This window comes from Venturia canescens, chromosome 6 (assembly GCF_019457755.1).
Source record: "Venturia canescens isolate UGA chromosome 6, ASM1945775v1, whole genome shotgun sequence".
Lineage (NCBI taxonomy): Eukaryota > Metazoa > Arthropoda > Insecta > Hymenoptera > Ichneumonidae > Venturia > Venturia canescens.
The window spans coordinates 1,271,213-1,282,425 of NC_057426.1; the positions used below are offsets into that span (position 1 = coordinate 1,271,213).

The 11,213-nt window shown below is 39.3% G+C and overlaps 2 protein-coding genes across 3 annotated transcripts; one reads left to right on the plus strand and one right to left on the minus strand.

Moving 5' to 3' along the window:
- The first annotated feature begins 490 nt into the window (after positions 1-490).
- On the plus strand, positions 491-7,298 carry LOC122412315 (uncharacterized). The gene is made up of 23 exons (XM_043421783.1): positions 491-828; positions 1,059-1,165; positions 1,230-1,320; positions 1,613-1,798; positions 1,881-1,950; positions 2,113-2,303; positions 2,390-2,505; positions 2,574-2,642; positions 2,783-2,960; positions 3,044-3,223; positions 3,335-3,510; positions 4,617-4,624; positions 4,719-4,900; positions 5,042-5,148; positions 5,267-5,357; positions 5,477-5,662; positions 5,769-5,838; positions 5,910-6,106; positions 6,180-6,295; positions 6,409-6,477; positions 6,546-6,726; positions 6,811-6,990; positions 7,099-7,298. The coding sequence occupies exons 1-23, from the start codon at positions 654-656 to the stop codon at positions 7,272-7,274; spliced, it is 3,102 nt and encodes a 1,033-aa protein (XP_043277718.1). The 5' UTR covers positions 491-653; the 3' UTR covers positions 7,275-7,298.
- Positions 7,290-11,167, minus strand: LOC122412207 (glutathione synthetase-like). 2 transcript variants are annotated; one of them, XM_043421607.1, is made up of 11 exons: positions 11,039-11,167; positions 10,307-10,487; positions 10,055-10,130; positions 9,716-9,849; positions 9,384-9,426; positions 9,075-9,148; positions 8,821-8,988; positions 8,513-8,666; positions 8,302-8,406; positions 7,944-8,215; positions 7,290-7,838 (listed from the first exon to the last, which is right to left on the minus strand). In XM_043421607.1, exons 2-11 carry the CDS (start codon positions 10,477-10,479, stop codon positions 7,712-7,714), a joined length of 1,326 nt encoding a protein of 441 aa, XP_043277542.1. In that variant the 5' UTR covers positions 10,480-10,487; positions 11,039-11,167; the 3' UTR covers positions 7,290-7,711. The 2 variants fall into 2 exon arrangements, with proteins under 2 accessions (XP_043277542.1, XP_043277541.1); XM_043421606.1 differs by lacking the exon at positions 11,039-11,167 and adding an exon at positions 10,612-10,972.
- Positions 11,168-11,213: the final 46 nt, after the last annotated feature.

Consider the following 11,213-nt stretch of genomic DNA (forward strand, 5'->3'; position numbering starts at 1 on the left):
ATGCAAATTTATACTCATGAAGGAAGGCACGTTGAATGACACATTTGAGAAGACCGCTGGCCAAAAAACGAATTTCCATAATCATACAAATGTTAATAACACGAGTTTTTGTTTACTTCCTAAATCATTATTCGTCAACCTCAAAGTCAAAGCGCGCGTTCATCCTTTTACGGGTGTTTTTTTCATCACCCCTGCGTGAGTGCATTCAAGTAAAAGAGCCTCCGAAAACATAACTCCATTTATCTGCTATCATAAACAAGCTTTTTTCGATCGCTCGAGGCAATTTCATTCAAAGTTCAATTGATCCAGAACCCGCCGATGTCCACCCAGTGGACAACGAAATGGCCTTGAATTTTTTCGCGTACGTTGAGATTTTTGCCTTTTTTTACGAGGAGGTCAGATAGGAGAGCCGTTCAAAGTGGTTTTTTTTAATATTCAAGCCGTGATCGAATGAGTCAAGTTGTCCGAGTGGGGGAGTAAAGACCGATTGTTTACCTCGAACTTTCGGCTAAGAAATTGATTGCAGTTGACATTAGAATCGAGCGACCGATGTGGTGCTCACGATCTTAGCGATCGCGTATAGAAAAATTAGTAGAATTCGTGATATTGGAAACGCGTTCGGCCACGCCCGTGACTGTGTTCATTTTGAAAAAATGGTGATCGGGATTGCTACTTGCTCGATCTTTGGCTTGATTTTCTGCGCGATCGTCGCTTTCTTTTTCTTCCATCCTCAGAAATTACGCTTGCACCGGAAACTCGGGAAATTTCCTGGTCCGCCGACGCTTCCGTTCATCGGGAACGCTCACTACTTCATCGGGGATTCGAGCCGTCAGTGAAGTTCTTATATTAGTATATATCCATGAAAAGTCTCCCAACATTTTTTGAACGCCTCATATCCGACTGCGAGAAGGAAAATTTCGCGTTTCCGGTTGAGAGAGCCATTTTTCATTGCTGTTAGAAAATTCCAGCTCGTCAACAATCACCGCGATATTCCCGCAAGAGTTATTTCCTATACTAACATGTACCTATACTAACACTAACAACTGAATAACTTGCAGGCATTTTGGACAGCGTGACCAAATTGATGGACTCTTATCCTTCTCCGTTCAAAATTTGGCTGGGCGATCGACTTTTTTTCGCGGTTTACGAGCCCGAGCAATTGAAGGTACGCCGGCTATACGAAAAAAATGGAGCCATTGAAATTTCAACATTTTCAAATGATTTTTCAGACTGTTTTTCTGAGCCCAAAAACTATCGAAAAGGATGCGCTTTACCAGCTCGCAAATCCTTGGCTAGGAAGCGGTTTATTCACGGCACCGGGTGAGTTCTCTCTTTCTGTCCAAGTACGAGTGGAGACGTGCTTCAGTTACAAGACGTTCAATTATCCCAGCTCCGGCACGACTCGGGGTCATTTATTATACGCGTACGTACGTGCCACCGATCGAACAATCCTTCCTTCATGGGGGGCCGTACAATTCGATCTCCGTATAAATCCCTCTGCGCATACATTCGTCGAAAATACCTTTGGAAATGAACGGTCAAATTGTGTCGTCTCCACTTCATGAAACTACTTATTTGAAAAACAATAAAAATATAAATCTCCATTTAACAGCTGACATCTGGCGAATTCACCGAAAATTAATCGCCCCGACGTTCAATGCCAAAATACTGGAATCTTTCGTCGAAGTATTTGCTAAACAATCAGAAATAATGACGAAACTTATGAGCAAGGAATTGGGAGGCGGAGATTTCGATGTATTCGAATATGTTTCCTTGTGCACACTCGACATTGTCTGCGGTATGAATAAATGCAATTATTATATATAAAAGTGTGATTGAATTGAAATCGGTGATTTAACTTATTTTGGTTTGAACTGTAGAAACTGCGATGGGGGTCACAGCGCAAGCTCAAGTCGAGAAAGACAGTCGTTACGTCCATTCAGCAAAAAGGTAAACAAGTCTTCGCCTCGAATTAATAAAAAAAAAAAAAAAAAAACTTTTATTTTACCGAAAAATTAATTGATGCATCAGGACACGAAATATTCATCGAATTTTCAATTTTTTGCTCATTTATTATGAAAATTCTTGCAATGACCGAACAACTATTTTCAGAGCGTTCGAAATCATTTGGCAGAGGGCTTTCAATATACTGCTTCACTCTGATTTCATATTCAATTTAACAAAATTGTGTCGAGACCAACGGGAGTGCATTAAATATTTGCACGGGATGACAACCGACGTGATACGACGAAAGAAAAGAGCAAGCAACGGAATCGAGTGTCGTGTGGAGAACGAAAATTTGGGTACGCACAGTAAGAATTAGAATTTGACTCAACACTTTTTGGGATTGTTGGTGGTTGATGGACGAGTATGAATGATTTTTCATCAGGGCAAGGATCGACGACTAGGAAAGCATTTTTGGATCTGTTGATGGAACTGTCGAACGATGGTACGAAATTTACGGAGCAGGAACTCGAGGACGAAGTTAACACGATGATGATAGCGGTAAAACGAACAGTTTGCTATGGAAGAAGCGAAAAAAATGTGTGGTTTTGTGAATTTCAATATTTCAGGGCAACGACACAACGGCGACGGTCAACACATTCGTCTTGCTCATGCTCGCGAGTCATCCCGAGGTCCAGGTGGGTAACAAACGTTGCAACAAAACTCGCTTCTGTATTTTGCCAATTTACTATAGTTGACGTTGAAACAAATTCCCTCGTAACAAGTGTTCGATCGTTCGAGGTGCGAGGAGAAATGAAAGTCTTGCTATTTTTTTTAGGAAAAAGCGTACGAGGAGCTCTGCGATATTTACGGTGACGAAATTTCTACCGACAGACCCATCCGGAACGAAGATCTCAGTCGCATGCTTTACTTGGAGAGAGTTATCAAAGAAACCTTGAGACTTTTCCCCGTCGGACCGATTCTCGTTCGTCAAGTTCGAGAAGATCTCGAATTGGGTTAGTTTTTAAGGGAGAAAGCCAACATCCGTGAAATCACAACGATCGATCAACTAATTTCTTGCATCACTTTTTAATCGTAGGTGGTGGCACTCTGCCGAAGGGAACCTCGGTGGTCATAGGTCTTCTGAAGCTTCATCGTTGGCAAAAGATTTGGCCGGATCCATTGAACTTCGATCCGGATCGGTTTTTACCCGAGCAAGCGGCGAAACGTCATCCGTACAGTTTCGCCCCTTTCAGCGCCGGACCCCGCAATTGTTTGGGTAAGAAAAACGAGAAATAGCCAACTGAACATTCTTCGTTCTCGATAACGAGATCGTCTCTCGCCCAGAAAAAAAAACTCCGAGATTCGGTAGAACTTGACGATTTTACAGGTCTCAAGTACGCGATGATAGCCATGAAAGTTCTACTGGCCACCGTGCTGCGGCGTTATGTTCTGATAAAAGACGAAATTCTGGCTATCGGAGACATAAAACTGAAAGCCGAAGTTGTTTTGAAGCCTGTAATCCCTATAAGACTCAGGATAGAGAAGAGGTCGAGCAAACTTCCGGTTGAATGAAGTTCTACGACTTGTGACGGTATCCGAGACTCCTGGCAGAATATGACCGATTTATCATCGACCAACGCAGTCGCCGAATATCCTCGTATACTTCAACGTAACAAATTCGATGAAATATACATATTTATCTATGATTAAACGCACATATACGCCATCAACGTGTGCTGAAAATTAAATGTTAATTATTCAGGAAAAACAGGGACATTGTAGGTGCACCAGAAAATAAATGAAAATTTGCCTTTTCTATTTGCTTGTCACCTTCGTCACGCGATTGTTCCTTGCTCCTCATGCGCAAAAAACAGTAAGAAACTGTTGGTATATTCGATGTTTGAAAATTCGGATCTCCTTTGCTCGAACAACGTTGGGAAAAAATCTTCGCACGCAAGCGCATCTCGTGTGAAAAAAGCTCTTCAATTCGTTCACGTATAATCCATCGTTTAAATTGACGATTCTGACACCTCTGCCGTAACAGTTTGCACGTGATTGCACCGCATCGTTCGCCTTCTGGGTTCGATCTTTGAAGGAGGAAAAAAAATGAAAACGATGCACTTTGAAACATCTTCTTGTGACGTATCGAACGGAGTAAAAACTCCTGGCTCGAGAGGTGATTTTTTCACATTCTCGTCAATTACTCTGACGTCCCATATTTTGAGAGTGTGAGAGTGTGAAATTTTTTAAAAACTCAATTCTGAAGAAAGAGCAGCTTCAATTCATTACAGCCCTCTACCGTACTCCTCAAAATTCAAAATTTAATTTCTCTAAATAATCTGCTAAAAATAACGACTTTCCATAAGTTGGGAAAACTCTGGGAAGATATGTGAACACAAAAAAATGCAAAGACTCGATTCCCCCCACCTTGGGTCAGTCGAGTTTTTTGCAGAAACGCGAAATCGAATGTGAAATTGAAAAAAATGAAAAGTGCTCGATGTCGGCTGTCCGAAATATCGGTTTGTCGCATTGGTTTTCGTGACGCCTGAAACATTTGCCTCTGAATGTATCAGGGAGTCGAATGAATCGTTTGTATTTGTCCTCGAATTGAGGAGCTCGGGTATTTAAATTAGTTCACCAAGTTAATTGGGAAAAAATGTAAATTTCAGAGGTCCATGTGAGAAGCATATAAAAGAACGATCGTTTGAGAGAACATCACCTGTAAGAGACGGATAACTGAGTTGGGAACTGCTGTGAGGATCCTGAGGAAGCATCAACATGATCGGTTCTACCGCAACTCTCTGTCTCACCATGATTTTTGGTGCGATTGTATTTCTTTTCCATAGTCCCTATCGCAAGTTTGCGCGCTTGTACGAAAAAGCTGCAAATTTTCCTGCTCCACGGATGCTCCCTTTTATCGGGCACGCTCATTATTTCATCGGGAACACGACTCGTGAGTAAAACTTGAAATTTTCCGCTCCCGCGGCTGCCTTACAAATGAGAGAACATCAGTGGACGCACGATGGACGAAACTCTTCGCTGCCTCGATTCGAAACAATGGTTTCATCGCACTTAATATTTCTTATTTTGGCAGACATTATGAGCACGATGATGAAATGGCTGTCCACTTATCCCTCACCGTTCACCATTCGATTGGGCGCTCATGTCATATTCGCTGTTTATCAACCGGAACAACTAAAGGTGCGAATAAAATTCAACAAGTATGAAATACGTATCTTTTCACTGCCACGTTCGTTATTCGATCAAGCCAATTTGCGGTAAAACGAATCGTCGATTAACGGAAAAAAATCGATTACAGACAATTTTTCTCAGTTCGAAAACTATCGAGAAGCCCCATTTCTACAAGTTCTTCGGCCCCTGGCTAGGAAACGGTTTATTCACGGCGCCGGGTAAGTTTTCCTTTCACATCCGTTCCCGTGACAAAGCGCTTGAAGACCTGTTTCGCAAAAAGAAAGGTTTTATTACGTTTTTGAAAAGAAAAAAATATAAATTTTTCGTGAATTAACAGCCAAAATATGGCGGTCTCATCGGAAACTAATAGGACCCACTTTCAACATGAAAGTCCTGACGTCATTCGTAGAGATATTTGCAAACCAGTCGGAAATAATGGTAAAACGAATGAGCCAGGAATTGGGAGGCAAAGATTTTGATGTATACAAATACATCACTCTGTGCACGTTGGACATAGTCTGCGGTAGGAATGATCAAAACTCCATATTTTTGTTAACGAAATGAAAATCCAGTCACCGTCCAGGAGTACGTCTTAAACGTTTTTTTTTCTTCTTTTTACCGCACTGCAGAGACCGCGATGGGAGTTTCTGCAAAGAGTCAATTGGAAAAAGACAGTCGTTACGTAGTTTCCGGCGAGAAGTAAACATCATTTAGTGACATACGAACAAACTCCAAATCGAAACGAATAATCTTATAATATCTTTTCACAGAGCTTTTCAGACAGTTTGCAAAAGAATGTTCAAAATATGGTACCACCCCGATATTATATTCAAATTCACTGAATTGTGTCGAGAGCAGAACGACTGTATAAAGTGTTTGCACGATGTGACGAACAGCGTGATTCAACGAAAAAAAAATGAACTTAAGAGCAGAGACTGTTCCTGTTTGAACGACGATGATTATTTTGGTAAGAAAGATAAAGGTAATCGCAATGAAAGTGCGTACAGGTGCGATTACTCAACGAGAAATACCCCTTTCAGAAGAACGATCGCCGAGGAAAAAGGCTTTTTTGGATCTTTTGATAGAATTGTCAGAGAACGGTGCAAAACTCTCAGAAGTTGAACTGCGCGACGAAGTTAATACGATAATGATAGCGGTGAATAATATTTGATCGAAACTCTGTCGAAATTATGATGGGATTAATCGATGAATATCTCATTCCATTTATTGTAGGATGAATTAGTATAGAAATCGATCTTTGTATTCCAGGGTAACGATGCGACGGCAACGGCCAGCGCGTACGTCATGTACATGCTCGCCAATTACCCCGACATTCAAGTGAGTTCGCTAAATATTAACGAAACGGAGCGAAGCACCGAATAATTTAAAAAAATCATATTTCGCAGGAAAAAGTGTACGTAGAATTGCACGAAATTTACGGTGACGAAGTTTCGTCCGAAAATCCTATAAAAAGCAAAGACCTCGAGCTCATGGTTTATTTGGAGAGAGTCATCAAAGAGACTCTGAGACTTTTCCCAGTTGTACCGATGTTCCTTCGCGAGCTTGACGAAGATATTGATATCGACGGTTGGTTGACGATGCGTATGCGCAATGAAGCCGATTCGATAAATGTCATTCCTCCGTTTAACTTGCATAAATTGAACAACGCAGGGGGACGCATCCTGCCGAAGGGCGGTATAGTCTTGTTAGCCGCTGTTGAAGTTCATCGCTTGGAAAGTGTCTGGCCAGATCCATTGAAATTCGATTCAGATCGGTTCTTGCCTGAACAAGTGGCAAAACGTCATCCGTACAGCTACATTCCTTTCAGTGCCGGACCCCGTAATTGCATTGGTAAGAGCGACTGTCGTTCAGCAAAAAATTACATGATTAGAAATTTCAAAATTTTTGCAACGACCTATCGCCATTGTCTTTCTTCGTTCAATCTCGAACTATTTTCAGGATTGAAGTACGCGATGATGGCCATGAAGGTTATGTTGGCCACTGTTTTGCGTCGATACGTCCTGATTAAGGATGAAAAAATCGTTAATATCAAAGACATCAAATTCAAGTCCGAAGTTTCTTTGAAGCCCGTCGTCCCCCTCGAGCTAAGGATCGTCCGAAGACAGGGGTTCTAATAAAATAACCACTCGTTGCAACAATTTCTCTTTAATATTCGAAATATTTTTTGCCTTTTTTAATCCTCTTGAAATGAATTAATTCATATGTACACAACATCACCAGCCGATTGTAAAAAACTCGAGCCGATTCGTACAACACCATAAGCCCAGTTCGTTGGATCCCACCATTATTGTTAAAATATATAAATTCCTTATAATTATCAAATTCATTTACTCGAGGAAAGGCGAGTGGTAAAATAGGAGAAAAAGAAAGAAGAATAAAAGAAGGAAATTGGCGTTGAGACCCGAGACCTAAGGCCATAGGACGAGGAAAAATAAATTCCATCGAGATGGTAAAAGAAGCGACGACTGAATATTCAGAATAAAATCATATTCACCCGATATAGAACGAACGGATGATAAAGTGGCATACTTCTTCAACAAGACAGAATTATTCACGCGACGAGATACGGACTGTCGAGAGCACCGGCACCTCCCAAAATTCCACCCTCGTTCGAAGTCACCGGTTTCGAGCGCAAAACATGACCGACTTGGCGATTCACGATAATTTCGTTGTGGTTACTGTTGGACAATCGACATATGACGAATCTTCGAATTTCCATTAAGATTCGAACTAACGGAGCTTCTGATTGTTTGAAAATGATAAAATTCACGACTAATTCTTACCCAATGATAACTCCGTAAATTCCCAATTCCGTAGTTATATCCTGAAGCACCGTTTCTTTGCCCGAACGTACAATGTAATTTTCTTGGACTGGAGGATCTATTCGATCCATGAGTATCCAACATGTCCGATCGACCGAATTTCTCATCGATTTCAAAACCGTTGCAACTTCTTCTCCATAAACGTTATTCCCGCCCCCTTCTCGTTGCGGCTTGAGGACGAAGTTTTTTGGATTCTCGATTGCCATTGCTACAGCTTTATCGCCATCGTCATTCTAATGGCAGATTTTTATTCCGCATCTCAAAAATCGGCATCGTGGGTAAATATCACGGGAGTTGAGTAAGAAAATCATCTACTCACTAATTCGAGAGAATAGAGCCCGGTGAAAACTTGTCGTATAGACTCTGCTTCTACCTTATTCAAAAATCTGTTGAGCACATTTGGTTGAGCGAGAACTTGCTGTATCTGCATATGAAAACATTCGTCACAAGTCGAGGTTTTTTTTTCGTTTTTTCTTCTTCTCAACTACAGAATTTCAAAAAAATAGTTAAATAATAGAAAAATGAAAAACCTTTTTTGTTCCTGCCAGCTGATATTGAATGGAAGGGCATTTTATTGCCCGTGAACGTTCAATCAGTAATCTCATTGACCAGTCCTCCGTTCCCGGGTATGCTTCTACCTGATAACCTGTACGGTAATAAGCCAGAGCTACCACGTGTTCTCCCCTAAAAAATCAATTAAACTGTTGTGAGGTGAAAATCGACGATTTCTCCGTCCATGTAGCATATTCGTCCGCGACAATCGACGATACGCGATTAATTCATGCTTTCATAAACGAGAAAATTAGGGAACAAATAAATTGCGGAATTCATTAATTACACGATAAGCTCCTTGTTCGGTCCCAAATGTGCTTCCTCGTTGATCAAATTTTTGAAGGTCCTTCTGATTACTTTAATCTTTTTATTCAAACGTCGAATTTCAAACTCTACGGCTCTCTGGTCACAAATGTTATACGTAATATCTTCAACAATAAATAATATCACAGCCCTGAAATAAACAAATGGAATTATGCAGTCGAGGCGTTTAAAAAGAGATTGGTTTTTTTTTAGTCAATCGGACATTGATTGACATACTTGTCATCATTATACATGGTCCAGGCATCGGTTAGTCCACTTGCAAGCCCGGTCACGGTAAAATTCTCTGGAATCTGAATAAATCAATAGTTTCACTTCATTTTCTTGTTTTCATTTTTCGTTTTATGCAGGGACAAACATGCGAGCCAAACAACCAGCGATAGGCAAGCTAAAAAGCCCACGAGATTCGTGCGGTATTTGATGCAAGTTGTCCATGCAACTCCGTTTTTATCCATAAATCTATCTCCATTCTTCAATGAGTTTTTTTTCCTTGCGTGTGTTTAGTGAGAAAAAACCGAGACAACTTACATTTTCTATCTTATCCGAGTGACCCAATTCTTTTAAAATGTATCTGTAGAAAATGACAAAAGACGTGTGGAGTCAACAAAAATTTATGTTTTAATTTTCCATTTTAATAACAAGTTTGTTTATGGTCTTTTTTTTACCTTCTGACAATCATACATCAGTTAGTTCTTTTACACAAATGCAATTGACTATTTTTCAATACTTCATGCTTGAGTAACAAAAAACAACGCATAAACATAAAGAAGCTCTACTGGAAACATAATGAGGAAATGAAATGCTCTTTCTGTGTCATGGAAATAAGTAGAAATTAATAACCGGAGGGAAAATTTCCTTACCTGTGGTATTGAGAAACTCGAGTCGATAATCCACCAAAACTCGATGCTATAGCGTTCAATTCTACTTGAATTATTTCCATATTGGTACCGGTATGTAGCATGTAATCCGAACGCAGTAGACCAAGACTCAGCGGCTGAAATTTCATAATTCATTTATCACTGAACTTTCTAGATCACAAGAGAAAAGAAACGTTTCATTTTGACACTTTGAGTAAGAAAAATATAGAAAAATTAGTATAATTGGGAAATTCTGTAGATTGCACCGTTCTGTATTCAGTCAACGAATTTTGAAAATAACAGAGGTATTGATTTGTGAATTGAAGAAATTCAAATGTTTACCTGAGTTTGGCCTTCATTATGAACAGTTTTGTATATAGCAAACAATTTAGCAGTAAACTCGTCACTTTGTACATTGCTGAAAAAAAAAGATTCATTTATCAAACTAATTTATTATTATTCTTAGCATCTATATTAGCTGTATGAGTATTCTATTATTGCAATCATCCGAAGCAAAAAAACTTCTTTGTTTCACTTTACTATTCCTTTTAACCATTCTAAAAGATAATCAATTGCACCTTCATAATTACTTACTTTAAATTCTCTGCCAAAAACTCATAATCATGGGCTACTTTGTGCATCAAAGTGTTGAAAGTGCTTTGAATTCTTTTAGCTTTTTTGAATTCATTTTTTGGAAAGCTTGTTGGCAATAAAACAAAAGGTGCAATCGTAACTCGGTCTCTATCATATGGCGACTTGGAATGCATTGAAACGCCTGTAAAAAGATTTGGCATGATTATACTTTTTTTATATAAAAAAAATATACTATTCCAAACATTTGGGAGTTTAAAACAGTTTGAATTTTTTTAAGGAAAATTCTAACAAAATTGTCTTGTCACCATGCATCAGCGTATAATCTTTGGCTTTCGCAACAGTTTCACTGAAAATATCGCTCGATAGTGGCAGCTTGATGCACGATTCCAATCTTGAGGCTTTCATTTTTCTACAAACACTTTGTGGTCGAAATTCAACGCGCAGAGTACGTAAACACTGTCACTAGAGTCAAAAAATGTTTTTCAAATAGTAGAAATTTTACATAAATTGTTGTTTGAATTCGATGTACCACCTCGATTCTCAAGTACGAAAAAATCGTCTAGAATAAATAACAAAGATATGATAAGACTTGCACTGAAATCCGCGATATGTACTTGAAAAAAATCTAATTACGAAGCACACGTGCCTTGTGTATGGACAATTGATAAGTAAATATTCAAGCTTCATTTTCAAAATCAAAACTGTGAATTTTCAATGAAAATTTTCGCCTACCTTGTTGATTCTTTTACCAATTGTCGGTAAACCGCTTATTACATATTATATATATATGTATATGTATGATAGTTTTTACAAAAAAGTGAGATTTCAGATATACTCGATATGATAAACGAATTTCTATAAATGACGAAGACGATCAGTCGCCATTGCGTGTAGACATTATATATAT

Coding starts and splice junctions, on each gene's coding strand:
- LOC122412315 (XM_043421783.1), top strand. CDS start 654: ATGGTGATCGGGATTGCTACTTGCTCGATCTTTGGCTTGATTTTCTGC. Junction 1,166..1,229: donor ACGAGCCCGAGCAATTGAAG/GTACGCCGGCTA, acceptor ATGATTTTTCAG/ACTGTTTTTCTGAGCCCAAA. Junction 6,727..6,810: donor CGAAGATATTGATATCGACG/GTTGGTTGACGA, acceptor TGAACAACGCAG/GGGGACGCATCCTGCCGAAG.
- LOC122412207 (XM_043421606.1), bottom strand. CDS start 10,711: ATGAAAGCCTCAAGATTGGAATCGTGCATCAAGCTGCCACTATCGAGC. Junction 10,488..10,611: donor AGATTATACGCTGATGCATG/GTGACAAGACAA, acceptor ATCTTTTTACAG/GCGTTTCAATGCATTCCAAG. Junction 9,850..10,054: donor ATAATGAAGGCCAAACTCAG/GTAAACATTTGA, acceptor ATGAAATTTCAG/CCGCTGAGTCTTGGTCTACT.